The sequence below is a fragment of the Penicillium vulpinum genome (genome assembly GCF_028829585.1).
Source record: "Penicillium vulpinum strain IBT 29486 chromosome Unknown utg000002l_segment0_segment0, whole genome shotgun sequence".
Lineage (NCBI taxonomy): Eukaryota > Fungi > Ascomycota > Eurotiomycetes > Eurotiales > Aspergillaceae > Penicillium > Penicillium vulpinum.
The window spans coordinates 3,727,782-3,748,300 of record NW_026643242.1 but is presented as its reverse complement, the minus strand read 5'-3'; the positions used below and the strand labels follow the sequence as shown (position 1 = coordinate 3,748,300).

At 47.5% G+C, this 20,519-nt stretch overlaps 8 protein-coding genes across 8 annotated transcripts; 5 read left to right on the top strand and 3 right to left on the bottom strand.

The window, feature by feature from the left end:
* Positions 1-277: 277 nt before the first annotated feature.
* N7479_004493 (cytochrome c oxidase assembly protein COX16) lies at positions 278-759 on the top strand (the record flags this gene model as incomplete). The annotated part of the gene is made up of 2 exons (XM_057252190.1): positions 278-601; positions 679-759. 2 exons carry the CDS (start codon positions 278-280, stop codon positions 757-759), a joined length of 405 nt encoding a protein of 134 aa, XP_057111515.1.
* Positions 760-2,217: 1,458 nt separating this feature from the next.
* ptpA (uncharacterized protein) lies at positions 2,218-4,608 on the top strand (the record flags this gene model as incomplete). The annotated part of the gene is made up of 3 exons (XM_057252189.1): positions 2,218-2,719; positions 2,848-3,833; positions 3,886-4,608. The coding sequence occupies 3 exons, from the start codon at positions 2,218-2,220 to the stop codon at positions 4,606-4,608; spliced, it is 2,211 nt and encodes a 736-aa protein (XP_057111514.1).
* A 432-nt stretch (positions 4,609-5,040) lies between these two features.
* Positions 5,041-6,805, bottom strand: N7479_004491 (F-box domain protein; the record flags this gene model as incomplete). The annotated part of the gene is made up of 3 exons (XM_057252188.1): positions 5,041-5,725; positions 5,799-5,886; positions 5,935-6,805. The coding sequence occupies 3 exons, from the start codon at positions 6,803-6,805 to the stop codon at positions 5,041-5,043; spliced, it is 1,644 nt and encodes a 547-aa protein (XP_057111513.1).
* A 607-nt stretch (positions 6,806-7,412) lies between these two features.
* Positions 7,413-8,035, bottom strand: N7479_004490 (uncharacterized protein; the record flags this gene model as incomplete). The annotated part of the gene is made up of 2 exons (XM_057252187.1): positions 7,413-7,476; positions 7,530-8,035. The coding sequence occupies 2 exons, from the start codon at positions 8,033-8,035 to the stop codon at positions 7,413-7,415; spliced, it is 570 nt and encodes a 189-aa protein (XP_057111512.1).
* Positions 8,036-8,640: 605 nt separating this feature from the next.
* On the top strand, positions 8,641-10,583 carry N7479_004489 (FGGY-family carbohydrate kinase; the record flags this gene model as incomplete). The annotated part of the gene is made up of 3 exons (XM_057252186.1): positions 8,641-8,853; positions 8,908-9,468; positions 9,525-10,583. The coding sequence occupies 3 exons, from the start codon at positions 8,641-8,643 to the stop codon at positions 10,581-10,583; spliced, it is 1,833 nt and encodes a 610-aa protein (XP_057111511.1).
* Positions 10,584-10,925: 342 nt separating this feature from the next.
* N7479_004488 (calcium/hydrogen antiporter) lies at positions 10,926-14,559 on the bottom strand (the record flags this gene model as incomplete). The annotated part of the gene is made up of 5 exons (XM_057252185.1): positions 10,926-11,190; positions 11,267-11,430; positions 11,502-12,461; positions 12,511-14,369; positions 14,430-14,559. 5 exons carry the CDS (start codon positions 14,557-14,559, stop codon positions 10,926-10,928), a joined length of 3,378 nt encoding a protein of 1,125 aa, XP_057111510.1.
* Positions 14,560-15,324: 765 nt separating this feature from the next.
* Positions 15,325-16,655, top strand: N7479_004487 (proteasome regulatory particle base subunit RPT6; the record flags this gene model as incomplete). The annotated part of the gene is made up of 3 exons (XM_057252184.1): positions 15,325-15,559; positions 15,634-16,309; positions 16,397-16,655. 3 exons carry the CDS (start codon positions 15,325-15,327, stop codon positions 16,653-16,655), a joined length of 1,170 nt encoding a protein of 389 aa, XP_057111509.1.
* Positions 16,656-18,306: 1,651 nt separating this feature from the next.
* Positions 18,307-20,194, top strand: N7479_004486 (uncharacterized protein; the record flags this gene model as incomplete). The annotated part of the gene is made up of 3 exons (XM_057252183.1): positions 18,307-19,830; positions 19,891-20,037; positions 20,141-20,194. The coding sequence occupies 3 exons, from the start codon at positions 18,307-18,309 to the stop codon at positions 20,192-20,194; spliced, it is 1,725 nt and encodes a 574-aa protein (XP_057111508.1).
* Between the last annotated feature and the right edge of the window lie 325 nt (positions 20,195-20,519).

Sequence of the window (20,519 nt, the reverse complement as noted above, 5' to 3'; positions counted from 1 at the left end):
CAAAGGGTAGAGATTTAGCAGAGCTTTGCTTTTATATTGACAAAAAAAAAATAGCTCAGTGATTAAGAGCCAATAGATGTCAATAGGCAATTGAAGAGGCTGTTCAAGAAGGTCTAAACAATTCATCCCGGTATTCCGGATCATCTATTGACCCTTTCACCGAGATCCCATTGTTCATTTATTTCTTTGTTCACCAATGACCCAACCTATTGAACTCAATGAACAGAAATCTTCGTCTTTCATTCAATAATAGCGTTCAATAGATTGACTCGCAAATATGCCTGTGTTCCAATCCAAAACCTTTCGTCGGGCAGCTACGGAATCATCGTCCCTGGGTGAACGACTTGGTGCGTTCTACCGGGCGCGACTAGCTCGACACCCTTTCATTCTCTTCGGACTCCCATTTATGGCCGTTATTGTAGCTGGGTCATTTGTCTTGACACCTGCTGCTGCCTTACGGTATGAGCGATATGATCGCAAAGTCAAGCAGCTCAGTCAAGAGGAAGCATTTGACCTCGGACTCAAGGGTCCCGACGGGGAAGAGGGAATCAAACGCAATCCGAGGAGGAGGATTATAGGCGACGAAAAGGAAGAATACTACGTATGTATTGTACAACTTAATCCTGATTTTCGTACTTAACGTTTGAACCGAATGCTGATGATTGTGTATGCCCACAGAGACTCATGGCTAAAGATCTCGATCAATGGGAGCAGAAGCGAGTAGAACGATTCAAAGGTGAACCGGATGGAAGGCTGTAACAATTCGAATTCAAACATCCGAATTCTTTGGTATCCTTGGAACGCGACGAAAACACGTTTTTCTCTTTTTCTCGTAACCTCACCTAGCGTATGAGCTCATTGCTAGGGGTATATTGCTCTACATTGCTGCGTGGAGATGAAGGGGGAGACCATGAGCGGACAACCACTCAAATCCGGCAGGCCTCTGCATGCAAAGTATGCTATACGCCAATATCCCTACCTACATAATGTAGGTCACCATTGAGATTGGTCTCGCTCACTTTCTCAGCCTCTCAAACCTTGTATACATCATATATTGTCTACTTCCACTTCCCATATTCTATATGCTGGGCCATTGACTGTGAAATAAGGAAAAGATATCTTTCTATCCTTCTCGAGTCTGTCGCCTTATCTTTTCGCTTGTCATATTTGAGGTAAAACCTGCATGAGTGGAACCACTCCACGGTTAGTTCCTTGGGGACTTGCCACTAATCTGAAACTAGGATGAGATCACTGCTGATATTGATCAGGGTTCAAAAGAGACAAGTTCAATATAATTCAATTCCGAGTGCACCAGTGTAGATTGATCTATATATCCAAAGTAATGTATTGATGGGGAGGTCGGGGCCGATTCCAATGCTTACTCAGCTATATATAGAGGACCTCGCCCTGGAGCTCGTGGACCTGTGGACCTGTGGGCCTCGCCCTGGATACTACAGGGCTTCCAGGTGGTTTCTCTGTTGTGTTTTAACAAGTACTTCTATGTAAATTTCTACAATATTATAGATATATATATATATATATACATATATCCATATGTTCAATATCTTAAGAGAACAATATATATATAGATGTTCAAAAAATCAAATCCATCAATTTAACTACGTCAGAACCGAAGTGAACCCGTGATCCCCCACACAACAACGTCATAACTTTCTTCTCGAAGCCCCCAAATTTCTTCTTCACCCATTTTCTCTCAACTCAGGGCTACCTAGGTAGGTAGTTTCAGGCGATTATTAATCATGCAATGACACGGATGCCCTCTCTGATATCAGGTTCATCCCCCACCATTTGACATTTTTTCATTCCATTGGCCAGTTTTTCCATTTGGCTGGACCCTGGTCTATTCGCTTCTCATTGCCCCTCTTTGTCTCTCGCTACGTCAGTTATATCTCGAGCTCATTCCATCTGAAGCTTGGAGATTTTGCTTCAACACACTTATTTGAGAGGCAACAGTTTCACTTTTGTGTATTGGATGCCATTTACGACTAGCGATTCTGCCACACCAGGATCTCGAAGACCCTGATATCTTGACCTGAGAGCTTTGCACTTGTCAGTTCGATCCTTGAGAAGCCGTTTCGTGTTATCTGCTACACAACTGCGGGTGCCATTTCCAGGAATTTCTCGGCTGACCGTGTTTCGACAGACCGTGTTTCGACAGACCAGGAACTGGAGTTGTAGAAGTCAAAACTGCCTGCCATGACAGGCCCAGGACGCTCACCCTCCTCACCGTGGGTACAAAGTGCTCAAAATGGTCATCACGATGGTGGTGTCACGCAATCCTTTCAATCTACCGTGTCACCGTCAACCACAAGCATGATGTCGAACGCGGCTTTTACGGAAAGGTCAAGTCCCAATTATTTTGGCATGGCTGTGCAAAACCCCAACAATCAACAGAATTCCAACCCAGAGCTGTCCATGCAAAAGAACTGGGGCACATTAGCCCATACACAACCTCTGCCAAGTCCAAAATTACCAATCTTTTCCCAGGAATCGGTATCAGCAGGATTGAAGAATCTATTGAAGACCGAGCCTGAAACCAGCCGTATACGCCGAGAATCAGCATTGCATGGATCTTCCCCTCCCCAGACGACTTCATGGTCAAAGCCTTCACCTTCACGTCCGCTGGGGAATTATTCATTTGCGCAACCCAGTGGACCGAGGCTTCCAGTTGGCAAAAACTTAACGCCCAGTTCACAAGGTATGTCCACTCTTAGATTTGTTTTTCTTTTCTTTTCTTTTCTTTTCTATCTTTGATCCCATGGCTCCTGATATGCTCCACTGTTTATTTTCCATGAATTATACAAGATACTAATATTATTTCTCCAGGAGCCGTTTCCGCTTCCTTTCCCTGGGTATCAGCCGAACGTTGTGCCGAACTTCTTGAATCATCTCAGTCAAACATCATGCTATTTGATGTTCGCCCATTTGCTCATTTCAAACAGGCCAATATCAAAGGATCGCTCAATTTATGCATCCCCACTACTTTACTCAAGCGTCGATCATTTGATACCCAGAAATTAGAGGGCACTTTCACAGACAACGCCGACAAACAGAATTTCGCTCGTTGGAAAAGGTGTGACGCGATCATTGTCTACGACTCTGCTGCAGCGGATTCGAAGGATGCAGCACCTCTTTTGAGCCTTCTCAATAAATTCCAGACTGAAGACTGGAAGGGAGATGGGCTGATCTTACAAAACGGATTCCGAGGTTTCTCGGGTCGATTTCCAGATTTGATTCAACAGTCACAAACGCAGACCATCGGGCCATCCTCTAAGCATCGTTCCCCCATGAGTATCAATCTGCAATCAGTTGCTCCTGTCGTGGGTGGTTGCACCCTACCAGAATCATCCTCTGCAGCCAATCCATTCTTTGGAAATATTCGACAAAATATGGATCTCCTCGGAGGTGTCGGACGAATCCCTCTGAAACAGCCCGATCAATTGACTGAAGCTAAGCGACAGCAACTCCCTTCCTGGTTGCGGGGCGCTTCTGATACCAAGGATCAAGGGCACATTGTCTCAGACAAGTTCCTGGCTTTGGAGAAAACAGAATTGGAACGCATGAAACAAGCTTTAACATATGAAGGACCTTCGGCTGACACCAATGCCAGTCCCAAGAGATATCGCGTTGCAGGGATAGAAAAAGGCACGAAGAATCGTTACAATGATATTTACCCATTCGATCATTCCCGTGTCCGGCTTGAGGGAATCCCATCTGGGGCCTGTGATTATGTGAATGCAAATCATATTTCTGCTGAACTTACCAATCGGAAATACATCGCTACTCAGGCTCCCGTTCCTGATACATTTGATGTAGGTGGCAACCCCTCGCAATATTTACTATCATGTTACTCACAATGTGCAGGACTTTTGGCGTGTGGTATGGGAGCAAGACGTTAGACTCCTCGTTTCTCTCACTGCAGAGGTTGAGCGAGGACAGGTGAAATGCCACCGATATTGGGAATCCGGAAAATATGGACCATTCGAAGTAAAGGCTTATTCAGAAAAGCACATCTATATCGATTCCGCGGTCGGCAGTCCTAACACATCGACTGAACGACCTGATGGCACAAACGAAAATCCAGTTATCACCGTGCGAAACTTTAGTATCTGCCATACGTCATTCCCCTTCCAGCCGCTTCGGGACATCACCCAGCTCCAATATCCTTACTGGCCTGATTTCGGGACAACGTCACAGCCTACCCATCTTCTCCGTCTGATTGAGCAATGTAACAAGGTCATTCGTGCCACCAGCAACTCCAGCTTTAGTAGCCAGGAAGCAGAACCGAAGGGTCAACGGCCAATACTGGTGCATTGCAGTGCGGGCTGTGGGCGTACGGGGACCTTCTGTACTGTTGACAGTGTCTTGGACATGTTGAAACGGCAGCGTGCGCAGGCTGCCGGTGGTGGAGACCTGGATCAAAACCCTGGCAGATCTGCCGAGTGGATGCGCGATTTCGATCTTGACCTAATTGCAAAGGCGGTTGAAGATTTCCGGAGACAAAGACCGAGCATGGTACAGAACTTGAGTCAATATGCTCTCTGCTACGAAAGCGTGCTCGAATGGCTCGTTTCTGAGATGAACTAGAACAAGCACTCGGGCTCGGCTCTTCTTTCTTTCTTCCCCCCATTTTCTCTTGCTATGGTGACGACCCTAGGATACCCCTTTCTGGCCTTGAATTGTCAGGGCCATGGTTTTCTTTTGATCTATGTACAATGTCATAAAGCTCGTGCTTCTGCATTTTCTGGTGTTCCGGGTTGCTTTGGGGATATGGAAAATGGGCATAAGAGATACTTTTCTTGCGGGTTTCTTACTGCCTAGTTTTGCATACAACAATGGTAGCGTCCTAGTCTGATGAAATTCAAGAGTTGCTCTTCAGTTACAATCCACTGCCTTGGAGAAGGTTCATAGGTACATATGCGTCTTTAGTATTCAGCGGCCAGCCTCAAAAGACTTTCACCACACTCTGGGCGACGGGGGTTTAGTAAAGCTCCAGATCTAAGCTCCCTGTCATCATTTTCATATACTATTATCATCCCCCTGGCTCTTGAAAACCTGCTTGCCTTTCGCACGGTAACCGAGATCCAGGAACATCATTCCACGATCAGTAATCGCAACCAGCTCGTCTTCCTTTTCAGTGAAACGCAATTGAGAGCAAACCGCCTCTAGCCGGAGGACAACCGGTCGCAACTCAATGGCACCTATAGGGGATTCCCACGATGACGGATAAAAGCCGGGGGTATCCTCTTTGATCAATTCCAAGGGATTCAGTGCCCAGACATAGAGGGTTTTCCAGTTAGCGACAGCAACACGGGTTCCACGACGCGAAGTCGCCATCGGAGATCCATGCGAAGTTGTTACTTCCCGGAATCCCCCAAGCTGCGCCATAATCCGCCAGTGGTCGAAACGCCTTCCGCGGTCGAGGTTCAAAACATGGGTACATCGAGGGCCAGTATATGCTTCAGACTTCAGGAGACATGCCACAGTCCATTTTTCAACGCGGTGGGTGGCAATTCCGAAGGCGAGGTACTGCCAATGACACTGTTCTCCCTGGTTTATATCGCCGAGGTCGTGGGTACCAAAGAATGGTATCCCAATCGAGAACTGAAGCGAAAGGGAAGGCGAAAATTGCACGGTGCATGCATTCTCATTGACGTGCGGCTTTGGCTCGCCTGGGGGAGAGATCAGGGATGCGATGAAGTCTCTGAAAGGCACCGTAAATGTTTTGAGCTCGGTAGTGGTAGAGCAACTGAAAGCCTCGATCATTGAAAGCCAACCTCATTACGGGGCCTGTTCTCCGAGAAGGACGAACAGACGCATCTTGATCGGTGGAGCTTGTCAAAACGTAAGCCTCAAAAGCAGCATCTAGAGATGTTAAGAACCAGCTCCATATAACAGAATGACAAAACGAACGAATGATTTTACAGGGATTGGCTCCCTTGCCTACTTCCACGGCGCCTTCGCTCGAATCATCTTCATCTTCGTCTTCCGTTTCATCATCAATATCATCTTCTTCTTCATCATTATTGTCGTAGAGCTGGGTATAAAGAACGACATCATGATCAAAAGGGTCGAGCATGTTTTGCCATGATATTGCAAACTTGCCGTTGGCAACTGACAAAGCCAGCGGCCTATAATCTCGGCATTCGGGAAAGTCACACATTCGAATCATCTTTCCCCGGGGATTTAAGAGATGGCAGGCCAGGTGAATACTCCCGTTGGGGTGAGACTCTAGTGCATGTTTAACAAATGGGTGATCTGTATCCAGCTCTTGGTCTAAAAATGGTTTGAATCGGTGCAACACATAAACTCTGCCGTTTCCATCAAAGGCAGTCTGAATGATCTCGATCTCCCCGATATCTTGTCCTGGGGATTTCAATTGGATTTCAGTTCGATCCCCGTCGTTCGTATCTATCAAGTGGACAGTACTGTGGCCTTTGAAGACAAGCAGAGCTCGAATGCCGTCTTCTGACGTCTCGATTGTTGATGCATGGTAGTCAATCACACGATTTTGATACTCGTAGGCGGGGCTGGCGTAATGTTCTGCGCCATCTAGCTGTTGATAAGACCGTCTCATTAACTCACTAAACAGATGCCTGGTTTGGTGAGCTTCAATGCCACGATTCCGGCCAGGAGTATTATGTAGCTGATGAATGATGACTTCTCGGCTGCCGGAAGCAATCTCATAAAGCCTGCGGCTTGAAAAGGCTGCTTGGAAGTAGGCTGGTGTGTCGCAGTTCCGAAGAATTAGCTGTATCAGTTCCGTGGGAAGTTGAAGTAGCATCTTTGCGTGACAATCTGCGACGTAATATGGGGGTGGGGGGAGGTTTAGCATAGATTTATAGAACTTTTGCGAAGAAGCCCCGGTGCACAGACTTTTTGTTGCCTCGTGGGGGGTCTAGGTAACAGCGCTGGTTTTGTGATGGACCAGGCAGAAAGGGAGAGGTTACGTAGAGAAAGATAGGAGAGACAGCAAGGTTGAATATTTAAGGTATCAACATTTTAACTTCGTGTTTGTCGTTATATGAAGTTGTTTCATACTTGTGAAAGATGTTCTGCTCTCCGCCTTGTCGCTATATTTATATATATACCACACACACACACACACACACAGCCATGTGTATATGTAGCTACAGATAGCCAATTACGGATCGCATAAAAATATATACACCCCAAATTTCAGGCTTAGTTTATCTGAGCCGAAAGTAGTGTAAAGTAGACTCTCCTTCGTTAACCGGATAGTTCCATGTCTTGAACTTCTAGTTGGATATATGCGTCCCCGCAAATGCAAGCCTTCCCAAGAGAGTACAAGTACAATGCATCACAAAGCAGAGTTCCACCCAAGTATTATTTCGATATAGATAATATGATGAAAAGTCCGAAAATCACAACTACTCTCCGCCACCTCCCCCGGACATACTGATGAAAGTAATGATCAAAAGAACCCACCAGTATCTAGATTATAAATTAGCATATGAAAGAGATGAGAGATTCTATACGCAACCTACTTTTGCAAAATAGTCTTTTCTTCGGGTTGCTCTGGGTTTTGACCATCGGGCCCGACAACCACTGGCCTGTTCAGGTGAGGCTGTGTCCCGGATTCATTCGAGATGAGGTCAATTCGAGGGTTATATGTCGAGACCTGGGTGCTGGTAGACGATGCAGACAGGGAGACAGTGTAGACTTCGTTGGCTGGGCCTAGGTGAAGGCGAAGTGTTGGTTGCTCACTGGCTGTCAAAGAGGACAACGACACGAGACTGCCGACCCATTGCTTTTTGTTTGTGGGGGTTGAAGTATAGAGACCAACACGCACCAGACGGTCGCTCTGGTCACCCTTCGGGGGTTGATATGAGACTATGTCTGATTTCAATGAGACTGGGTCATAGGAAACGTGCGCGAGGACGGACGGTTGTGGCGATTCCAAGGGCCAATACAGGATTTCGGTCGAGAGAGAGGCATTGGTGACAGAGATTAGGAGCGACACAGCGCTAAGAACGGTTGGTAGGAGCCGCATGGTGGTGAGAATTATATCAAAGAGAGGTCAACGTGTGTTGAGAAGAAAGTCGGCCCGAGCTCCAACCCCACGATTACATAGTACTCTCTGTATGGGCATACACCCGCGGATGATGTACAGATGAATACCTTACATGTTATTTACATATACTTTTGATTACTTACAATATTTAGATTATTCAAAATTAAACAGATCAATTCGATTTATACATATAAAACATATAAAAACAGATCTACATCATTTATATATTATACATTGTTTACACCTGTATGGTACATAGAAAGTACACTGAATTACCGCACTGAAATGGCGAGACATCCAAGTATCGATGGAGTACCTAAAAAGTGCCCCGGAGGCACATCGGCTAGCACTGCTCCGTCAGGGCTGGGGCAAATTTAATGTCATACATATATGTACTACCTTCCAAGGTGATTCTCTTCATCGCACAGTTCTTCAATTCACTTGATTTAATAATCTCAACCTCAGCTATTGACAGTAGGTCTGCTTCAAATCAGCCTATATTCTCTCCGGGGCTGTTTTGTGACTAATCTATGGTTACCAATTCATAGCTGTCAATTCGAAAGTAAAGAGTTCCCCACGGCAACATGGCCTCACTGCCCTACCGTTGTGCATCCCATCTGAGCCCCCGGAAAGCATCCAGTGATCCTCGGGAGGATCTGGCAGTTCATCTTGACCACTATATTGGTATTGATGTCGGAACTGGCAGTGCCCGTGCCTGTATCATCGACGACAAAGGTGATATTGTGGGGTTGGCCTCAGAGAATATTGGTCTTTGGCAACCAGAGCATGGTTATTATGTAGGTGAAACTGCAAGCAAATTGGGTGTCAAATCAGTCTTACCTAGCCTTTAGGAACAATCTACCTCCGATATCTGGCGTTGCATTTGTGTTGCAGTTCAGCGCGTTATTAACCAGCACAATGTCAACCCTGACACAATCCGGGGTATCGGGTTTGATGCCACCTGCTCCTTGTCAGTTTTCTCCAATGATACCGACGAGCCGATCTCTGTAACGGGCCCAAACTTTGATTCGGACCGCAACGTGATCTTGTGGCTGGATCACCGTCCAGTTGAGGAAGCTGCGAAGATCAATGCTACCAATCACAACCTGCTCCGCTATGTCGGCGGAAAGATGTCCATTGAGATGGAGATCCCCAAGGTTCTTTGGCTCAAAAACCACATGCCAAAGGAGCTCTTTGATAAATGCAAGTTCTATGATCTGGGAGATGCGCTTACGCACATTGCTACGGGCAATGAGAAGCGAAGCTTCTGCAGCGTGGTCTGCAAGCAAGGATACGTACCTGTTGGTGTCGACGGGAGCGTCAAGGGATGGGCAGAAGATTTCTTGCAGGACATTGGCCTCGGTGATTTGACCGAAGATAACTTCAAGCGTATGGGCGGAGTCGACGGGGTGGTGAGCCTTCCCCTAATTGAAAATGATGCAGTTTACTAACCTTTGGTGCTATACAGAATGGTGATTATTTGAGTGCGGGTGAATTGGTTGGCACTCTCTGCGATAAGGCTGCAGCCGAACTAGGCCTGCCGGCTGGTATTGCCATTGGCAGTAGTGTGATCGACGCGTATGCTGGCTGGATCGGTACCGTCGGATCCAAGGTCGATATGGACCCAGGTCAAACTAGCGCAGATGTCCCCAAACTTGATAAATCAGAGGCGTTCTCTCGTCTTGCAGCTGTCGCGGGAACTTCAACATGTCATCTTGCTATGTCACCAGACCCGGTTTTTGTTGATGGTGTCTGGGGACCATATCGGGATACCATCCTCCCCGGATACTGGATGGCCGAGGGCGGCCAATCTGCCACAGGGGAATTACTTAAGCATGTAATTGAGACCCATCCAGCATTCAACCAGGCAATTTCGATTGCCGAGTCATCACATGCCAATGTCTACGAATATCTGAACGAACACCTCAAAGAGATGGCACAGGGTCAAGGAGCCCCTTGTGTATCCTATCTCGGACGGCATTTTTTCTTCTATGGTGATCTTTGGGGCAACCGCTCTCCCATTGCCGATCCCAACATGACTGGGTCTATCTTTGGACTAACCAGTGACAAATCCGTGGATGGACTTGCCATTTACTACTATGCCACTATGGAGTTCATTGCGCTGCAAACTAAGCAGATTGTAGAGACAATGAATAAAGCAGGTCACCGCATCACCTCTGTGTTTATGTCGGGCTCACAATGTCAGAACGACATCCTGGTCAACCTCATTGCATCTGCCTGTGGCATGCCTGTGCTGATTCCCGAGTACATTCATGCTGCGGTATGCCACGGCGCTGCTATGCTCGGCGCCAAGGCTGCCAGCGCTGATTCCCAGGGCAAAACTAATGACCTGTGGGATATCATGAATCGGATGAGCAAGCGTTGCAAGAAGGTGCTGCCGACAGAGGATAAAAATGAGAAAGCCTTGCTTGGGGTTAAGTATGAGGTCTTTCTAGAACAGTGCTTCAAGCAACAGAAATACCGTGGGATGGTGGATGACGCCGTGGGGGCCTGGAAGTCCACCTAATTTGACATGATAATCACCCCTTTTGTTTCTTCAATTACCAAAAAAAGGACATGGATAGTTACTGGAATGTTGGTTATATTCTTCCGGTATACTTTGATTTGAAGTTCAGAAGACGATTTTGAGATGATAATTATTGCAAAATTATGTCCAATGCATTGAGCTATAGAGCTCAAGTCATTAGGAAAGCCAAGAAGATAAGTCACACTGTCCATATAAACGTAAAGCATGTAGACAAAGATCCGAAAAATAAGTCAAGCTCGCTATGCAATATTAACTCAAGACAAGTCGATGAATGCCTTGTGCTAAAAAAGTCACTATCACCAGTCAATATGTGCACTTTGTCTAGTACGCCACCCCGCCTCTTGTTCTACCGATAGTGTAGAACTTGTCGGAACTACTGGTGCCGATGGCCAGGGTATCAAATCGATCCACGCCCATGTTGTCCATGTTCACATAGCCTGACATGTAGAAGCCAAGCAAGACGACGAGGTAGGTAAGTACAAGGATGGATCCCTTGAAATAGTTGCTCTTTCCTTCACCGTATACATACGAGAGAAGGAATACGCACAGGATGACGGTAATCATATCCCACTGGGGGAATATCAGACTATTTGAAATATTTTGTTAGCCATAGTACTTTGACTGAAGACAAAATAACAAATAAAATAAACAAGGGATCTCACTTGAACGAGTGGCTGACAAGCTCAGATGGGTCCAGCGAGCGGCCATAGAAAGCGCTGAAGAACACTACAGCAGGAACCTGTAATAGACAGACCTGCAGTGCATAGGCAGATCCAATTTCCATAGACAATGCAATGTTGCCGTTCATGGCAAATGAGATGGCGTTCTGTCAGGTGTGTTAGTTGATAATATAAAATGCAAAACGGCATCTGATGGAGCCTTTAATAACCAACGTACCAGGAACTCCGTCGTGTTTGGCACTAAAGCGAAAAGAGTAATTCCAAGGAATTTTTCATCAATATCCACGCTCTCTAGCACAACATCAACTGTGTTGACAAGAATCTCAGCAATAACTGCATAGAGGAGTGTTGCTCCAAGAAGAACGACAGAGCTTTTGCCTTTGCTCCAATTGGGTGCATCGTGTCCTCCGCTAGCATGAGTAGGCTCCGCACTCAACCCGAGGTCTTCAAGCTCCTCTCCAGCAGTATTTCGTGATCGCTCTAGAGCAGAGCGGCTGGGTTGACGAACAGAAGCTTGGTGGTGTTGGACATTGGGCTTGCGACTTCGCGTCGCATCCCGAGCAGCTACTGTTGCTGCTGTTGCTGCCACTTCCGTGAACTGACGTACTAAACGATCACTGTCTTCTTTGGACATACCACGGATAGGGTTTGGCACAGGACAGCCGTCCCCGGTAGAATTGGGGGGTACTAAGTGTGGGATATTGCCTCTAAAGTCTGCAGTAGCCTCATTTCCAACGCTTTCCCAATTTCCCGAGCCATTGTCTTCCAAACCAATATGCCTCAACGACTGACTGAAAATTCGCTTATACAGCTGAGATTCGCGGATCGAATCTTTGGATCCAGAAGCGGCGCCGGAGGCTTCGGGTTGGCCATTTGGGAACAGCGCGTGCCGTGGTTCGTAGAATGAGTCTTGGGCTGATTGGGTGGCATGGATCTGGACACTCTTCTTTTCTTCCATCTCCGAAGACCAGATGAGAGCAGCATGGGTCCTGAGAGTAAACCATAGGCCGATACCGTATGCAAGAAACAAGAAAACAGCGGCGATCCATGCGTATGGCTGCACCGCCTTTTGAAAGAACTGATCATCGACAGCCGCTGTTTGTGAGAAATAACAGCGTCGGCAATCTCGAGTCTCCGGATCGAGGGAACTGACACACGAGTGGCAGTTCAGCTCATGCTATGCACTAGTCAGTTTATATTCTTTTGCGAAGGAAAGTAAAACTTACACTGCCATAAACCTGATAGAAGAGAGTGGGACCAAAAGCAGCAATAACCGCAAATAACAACATCGTTGAGGTCACACCGGCTGATTTCACATTGAACCGTTGAGTTTTGCGTTTGAGTGCACCGAAGCACATGGATAAACCGGGGAGAAACAGAATACCGACAAAGATACTGCCGATGATGCTTCCCTCGACAAGCTGAGCCTTGCCTTCAGTTAAAGCGACACAGTAAAGGTACACTTCTACGATAGTTGAGAAGAAGGCATTGATTGCGGCACCCAGGCCCATAGAAGATTGAGCGGAGATCGAGGCAACGGCTTGCCCTATAAAATAGGCCAGGGGAATGATGGAGAGCAAAGCGAGAGGGAAGACCAAGGCTGGATGTGTGAGCCAGTTCTGCAAACTCAAGAATTTGCCCAAAACATGATAGTCAAAAATCACAAACACAACCACACCAAGAAGGTTGATCAGGAAGATATTCGTTCCATCGACTGTGTACTTCCAGTACCTCGTTCCCGCAGCTCGGTAGGTGCAAAGAAGGATGGAAGAGGAAGACGTGGTTGTGCTCGATCTAGCATATGTGGAATCGGAATGGAAGGACAGTGCTAGAGGGTGTCTGCGTAAATGGCTCACCAGTGTAATCGTTATACGACCCATGGGGATCCAGAACACCAAAAGCCAGCAGACAAGAGATACCATAAGCATCAGCGGGCCAACTAAGAAGTAGAAGAATACGAAGAACACGACACGACCTAAGGTCCATTCGCCCCGCCCAAAAAGGCGACGCTTCGATTGAGCGAGCTGAGAAGAGTCTTCGCGTTGTCCACGCTGGGGCCGTCCAAGCAGGCTGTCTTGCTCGCCGGCTGAATCGATGCTGTTCCTTCGTCTACCAACCAGAGACCGATCTCTGCGAGGCCCGAAGAAAAGACGACCATGTTCCAAGTCGCCATTCTGCCATTGCTCATATTCGCTGATACTGCGTCCCTCGCCCTCATCTTCTTCGGCATAATTCTCATCAGTCTCTAGGAGAACATATGATCCGAATGGGTACAACAAATATCGCGAAAGACCTGAAAATACTCTTCCATAGGCTACAGCGCTCGATGAGTAGGCAAAGAAAAAGCATGCAACTGCGGCCAACAGAGCGAAGAAGGCAAGCCACCATCCAAAGAACAAAGACCATAGCAAGTTGGTCAAATAAAGCATGGGGCTGACATGACCTCCCGGAGATGAGTGAATATCACCCTCGGCCGTTTTCTCCACAGAACGGCTCTTCTTGTACAGCGCAGGCTTCCAGATTCTGATACCAAATGGATGTGTTTGGTTGATGGCCTGTTGACGGTCTTTGAGTGTGAAACTCTCGGCATCACTGGCTGCGTCTTCATCGTCTTCCATGCCACCCTCCCCGTCGCCCTCACTCTCCCCGCCGCTGCTATGTCCCGCCTGTGTCAAAGAGGGGAAGTCTTCTTCAAAATCCAGATCCTGTTCCGGCAAGTCTATTTCGTCTGCGTTGTAGCCCTCTGAATCGGCTCTCGCCAAAGGACTGGGACGAGCACTGGGACGTCGTCTCAAGGTCGAGCTCTGCGTTCGTAGTGGACGAATCCTGGGAGATTGTTGCGTGTTCACGCCTTGTTTCATTGTCATGAATTCTTTGACCTCATTGGCATCATCGTCTGTCGAGAAACCTTGCCCCTTGTGGGGGATTGGACGCTTGGAAGACATGCGACGCGATACCGAGGGCTTTCGGGGCTTATCAGGGACAGTGGACGATTGTGTTGTAAATGCGCGAGTCGAGCTCTCCTCTTGGCCGTCATCGCGTATTTCGGGATTGGTCGCCTCAAGGGGAGATGTATCAAGTGTACCTGGAATTTTGGATCAGCCCAAACCGTCTTTGTCATAGGTTACACCCAAGGCAAGCTTACCGTATGTTCTCCCCGCGGAAGCGGATGGTCTGATTGGAGGCGCTGGTCCAGAGGTCGGGGTTTCCCTTCCTGACGCTGCAGATGGCTGCGTGGACTCAGAAGAGTCAGGATTTCCTTTATCACCAGCCATGACAGTGTGATTTGACAAGGACACTGTGAGCCTTGGAAACAGAAAAAGCAAGGAAGAGAGAAAATCTCAAAGACACGGGGGGCTGTCCCCTCTCTTTTATGCCGTCTTTTTGTTATCCACAAAGAAAGAGAGAAAAGAAAGTCAAAGCGATAATAAAACCAGACTTCGCAGTGACATTATTAAACCAAATAGATCTAGGTGAAACGCAACAATCGAAAATGTCAATCAAAGTTCCATTAGTTGAGATGCATATAGATCATTTCAGGTCCAGGTAGGACGAAACTCGTGGAAAAGATTAAGTCAAAGGGGAGAAATGGCTCTTTGACGTTGCCTTCTGTCCGTACTTTCTCGCGTTGCAGATGACCCGATCATCAGCCCAGCTTGACCCGCCCAATCAGATCTGCAGCTGACTCATTGGGTGGGGAGCTCTAGAGGTCTGTCTCATCCAGGTGGGAACAAATGATGTTTGGCTTGTTTGGCTTGCCTATTTATCCTGATATTTCAGGCCCAAATTTGTGGCTCTTAGTCAGCACAATTGGACGGGCACCGGACCTGAGCTTCACGTACAACTGGACTGCTCTGCTTGCCAAAATCCCAGCTTCAACTCCTCCATTTCTGCTCCTGAGCTACATCCTCTCCTCTGAAAAATTCCCGATATATCATCTTCTGAGTAGAAAGACAAAGGTCTTTTCTCTTTACTCCACCTGTTCTGTGGAAGACAGACAGCCTTTGAGTCTCCATAGCGTCATCGCCTTATTCGCCATCATGGCTCTGGACAACTACTATCGCAATAAAATCGAGGGCATGAAGCTCGAGATTATTCAAGGTCAGGCCGTTCTACGACGATTAGAAGCGCAGCGCAATGACTACAACTCGAGAGTCCGTCTACTGCGCGAAGAGCTTGGCTTGTTGCAACAACCTGGCTCCTACGTTGGTGAGGTAGTGAAGGTGATGAGCACCAAGAAGGTCCTAGTGAAGGTACACCCAGAAGGCAAATACGGTAGGCTTCGTTCATTTCAATCTTGGTTTTTGATGACCGGGCTTATGCTAACGCTACGGTTTCCTTGATCGCAGTGGTGGATATCTCCGACGGTGTGGACATTAGCAAACTCGTTGTGGGTAAGCGAGTTGCTCTCCTATCTGACTCCTACAAGCTAGAGAAGATGTTGCCATCCTCGGTCGATCCTCTGGTTGCACTCATGATGGTCGAGAAGGTTCCAGACAGCACTTACGACATGATTGGTGGCCTAGACCAGCAAATCAAGGAAATCAAAGAAGTGATTGAGCTTGGCCTCAAGCACCCGGAGCTGTTCGAATCTTTGGGCATCGCACAGCCGAAGGGTGTCTTGCTTTACGGCCCACCCGGAACCGGCAAGACCTTGCTTGCTCGAGCAGCGGCTCACCATACCGACTGTCGATTCATCCGAGTGAGTGGTTCAGAGCTGGTACAGAAATATATCGGCGAGGGTAGTCGGATGGTGCGTGAGCTTTTCGTCATGGCACGAGAGCACGCACCCAGTATCATCTTCATGGATGAGATTGACAGTATTGGATCAAGCCGGATAGATTCATCAGGAGGTGGTGACTCGGAGGTGCAACGTACCATGCTGGAGTTGTTGAACCAGTTGGACGGTTTCGAGCCAACGAAGAACATTAAGATTATCATGGCGACAAACCGACTGGATATTCTGGATCCGGCCCTCCTTCGGCCAGGGCGAATTGATCGAAAGATCGAATTCCCCCCTCCATCGTTAGTTCACCCCTCTCCGCTCCCAGATATTTTAGGACTTATTCCTTGTCTCTTGGGTACGATGCTAACTTTACTTGTCCTTTGTAGGGTCGAAGCTCGTGCCGATATCTTGCGGATTCACTCTCGATCGATGAACCTGACCCGTGGAATCAACTTGACCAAGATTGCCGAGAAGATGAACGGGTGCTCTGGAGCCGAGCTCAAGGGCGTCTGCACAGAGGCAGGCATGTATGCTCTCCGCGAGCGTCGGGTTCATGTCACACAAGAAGACTTTGATCTGGCCACCGCCAAGATTCTCAACAAGCACGATGACAAGGAGGTGGCCGTGTCGAAGCTGTGGAAGTAGAGGCCTCTCGAAAGGGGCGTGAATCCTTTGGGGGGGAAACGATCGACACGACATTGTATCACTAGTTCTAATCCTACCCTGATAATTCTCACCCCCAAGTGAATACATAATTGTGCGACGTGTCTGGATCGGACTAATTTCTGATGATGTGTACTCCGTAGAGGTGTAACTATTCCTTGGCAACCTCTGGGGGGCAGGGAGGGGAGACGACTGCCTGCTTGGCCTCGGTAAATACTCTCCGTCCATATACATGTAGTAGATCAGCCATCTGTCTCGTACTGAATGTAGGATTGGTCTGATGTACAAGACCCAAAAACTAGATCAGAGTACGGAGTACCATGATTGCTTTTTTTTTCTTTTTCTCCCTCGGGCGAAGGAAAAGGAGAAACCGCATTACAGGGCTTGGCAGCTTCAGCTTATCTCGAAACAACACTGTTCTACGGAATAGTATACGGTACATAGCTCTTCGAGTGAAGGCTTGGCATGATGATGCGGACCGTGTAGATCAGAGATGTCTCAATCGGCCTTGGCGCGGAATTCCAGGGATCTCTGACTATTGTCTTGGCAGATTAATCTTGGAAAACCCCCAGTGTCTCTGAGAAATGTATTAGTATACAGCGGTATGTTGTATACTTTGTGCATATGCTCTTTGTATTCCGTATACTATTCCCACATACGTTAAAAATCAAGAGTTGGCTAGGTGTGAACGTGTAGTAGCACTAGTACGGAGTATACTACTATGTACACATCGGGTAATATAGACACTATTAAACCGAACGCATTTCCCCCCTTGCCGGCTTGGACTGATGCAGATTTGCGCGTGACCTGTGTGGATCATTTCCCAACGTCCTGGACTCTTAACGCCAAATGTACTTTGGACTGCCGGGATACCTACCTAGGTACCCCCTTGTCCTAGATGGATACCGGATCCACTTAGTCACCCCATACTTTGGGGAAGTATCCGGCACTTCCACTTTAAGTATTTCAAGGTACCTTGTCCTTCTCCCTTCTCCCTTGGCCAAACTGTAGAAGTTTAGAGTTGGAGAATCATGATGCGTATATGGAATTGAAGAGATTGTAATTCTTTACAAGTATATAAATATAGAGATATAGAGATATAGAGATATAGAGATATAGAGATATAGAGATATACATAATACGGAGTACTCCGTACATGGATCTTTATAGGGTGAATCTCCGTTGACCGACAGTCCATTTATGGGTTGGGTTAAAATCTTAGAACCTCCAATCTCTCTTTACTTAATCGAGTTATATTATATAACTAATCTTATATCATCTTATATCATCTTCCAAAAATGGCAATCTTCTATGTGTCTCCGCAACTCCACAGCTCCATTGGTTCTATACCTTATGTATGGCCCCGGGCTGTACTATATGTGTACTTCGCTTTTCTTTTCTTTTTTTTAATATTCCATTTTTTCCCTTTTTTTTTTTTTTTCCAAATCTGACTCGGGGAAAATGATCAGACAATCTAATTATTAGATTAGTACTTCGTACTTCGTACATTCATCCAGATCCCTTCATTTAAACTATTTCTTTTTCCCCTCCCCCCTCTCTCTCCCCACCTTTCTTTTCTATACTTTCCAACTTTAACCTTGATTTCCATTGCCTGATATAAATCTACCGGACTATGTCCGACCTGTGGTCTTCTATAGCTTTGGCCATTGATCCTAAGAGAACTGAAGCCATGCCTGCCGTCTTACAATCAACTATCAATCTCTTGGAAAGCGAGCTGGTCAAAGCCCGCGCTGCCCTCCGGGATATCCAACCCAATGCCTCGCCCTTTGGATTCCGAGAGGACATCGCGGTAGGCGTCATGAATGCCTATAGACGGGACCTCATTAGCCGCGCCCCCGATTTTTATGGATCTCGCCGCTTGACTCTGAAGGAACTCGGCCTGGAGCCTGTCGTACGTGAACTGGCCACCGAACGGGTGGTATCAAATGTACAATCTCTAGCGCCCGCACCCCCTCAAATTGGACTAGAGGATGTCCTAAGCAATAGCTTGATCCTCGACCAGATGGCACCATATCTATCAGCATCCTCGTTGATGACATTGAGCTCAACTTCACGCCGCCTACACACCGTGATTACCCAGACGCCATATGTATTCCGGCATCTTGATTTGTCCCGCTGTCGGGGTACAGAGCTCTCTACAGTAACACAAGCGGAGAATGGTTCCCAGACAGAGGACGAGGTTTATTCCGCCCCATTGAACCGTATTTTTACGAGCCTCGAGCGTAGAGATATACTACAAGATGTACGCACTCTCATTTTGGATGGGGTATCAGTGCCGGCTGATCTGGTGGCCGACATCATTTTGACGGATCGCTTTAATGTCAATATCCTGTCTATTCGTGAATGTCGCCATCTCAACGAACGCAAGCTCATGCAGGTCATTCAGCATGCCGTTCGGCCTACACGCCCTCCGGGTACGCCGCGAGTGAAGGGTATCTATCATTTCTCTCCCATGCACACGGGCCCTCGGGCAGTGCCACGTCCCCGATACCGAGACTGGTGGGAAACTCGTGTGGGAACTTCGCGGATACACAGTCAGACTGCATCTGACTCTGATCAGGGAGACGGAGCCTCCGGATCCACGTCAGTAGAACAGCAAAACGAGTGGTATAGCGCATCAGGGAAGCTTTTCAAGCACACCCCGGAGGAAGGCTGGGCCCAGGTACTTAAGAAGTGTGAGGGCATAATTGCCTTTGATGCTACTCTCTGTCGTGGCCCGAGACATGATCCCGACCTATACAGCTTGTCCACGGAGGAAGGCACCCCAGCTGAGGTTCCGTTGCTCGGACCTACCATGGCGACCGTAGCCCTCGGACCCCGTGGATGTGACGGTTGCCACAGTTCCCCCGAAGGTCCGGCTATTTGGGGTCAGTCCTCAGATATTCAATTTCCGATGCTTAGCCCCCCGCCATTGCACTCATCTAGCGTTGCAGCGGCAAAACGGCCCGGGCTAATCCCAGGCGAGCATCCGGTCCTCATTGCCCGCTGCGCGGACTGTCTCACCAACCGTTGGTGCCATCGCTGCAATAAATGGTTCTGTGGAAACTGTCTACCCAACCCGCAACGTCTTCGACTAAGTCTGTCCCCGCATCAGACTGCAGTCCACGCCACTGCTGCTGAACTGCAAGAACGTGAGGTATGTTGAAATTGAATACGCTCCCACCAACTATCCATGTCACTGATCCTTGTCATGCAGAGATTGGAACGAGGTGTAAGCAAAGATTGCTGGGAATGTGGGCCAACAGTGAGTAGCTTCTTCGGCTTTAGGATGTCGCTTCCTTCTAACAATAGTAGTGTGCTTCCTGTAAGCTGGAATGCCAACACACATGCCAAGGCTGTCAGGGTGATTACTGTATTGAACACAATGAAGGATGCTCAAAGACATTGGTACAAATTCACCAAAGGCCCCATGATTAAATGAGAACGTATACTAACCTGTCCTGCAGTGTGATTGGTGCAATACAAGTGTTCGCGGCCGAATGCGTGGGGACTTGTATTAAATTGGACCGAATCTATTATATTAGTAATCGACCGGTCAACTTATTACATGTACATTAAATTTATTTTAAAGCGAACCTTCGAAGTATGAGGTCAAGCGTGGAGGCTTCCAGAATTGAAACTCTTATCTCTCTTATCGGCTCTGTAGAGCGCAATAGCGGCACATTTGACAAAACCTGGCTTTTGTCAGGCAGAATTAATTATACTATAGGTTCTAATTCATACATATCAAGATACACTAGGAGCTATTTACGTCTATTAAAGTGGAAATTACAGAGTTTAAAGGTTGCTTTATATATCATTCATACAAGATGACCCCGCCCCCCC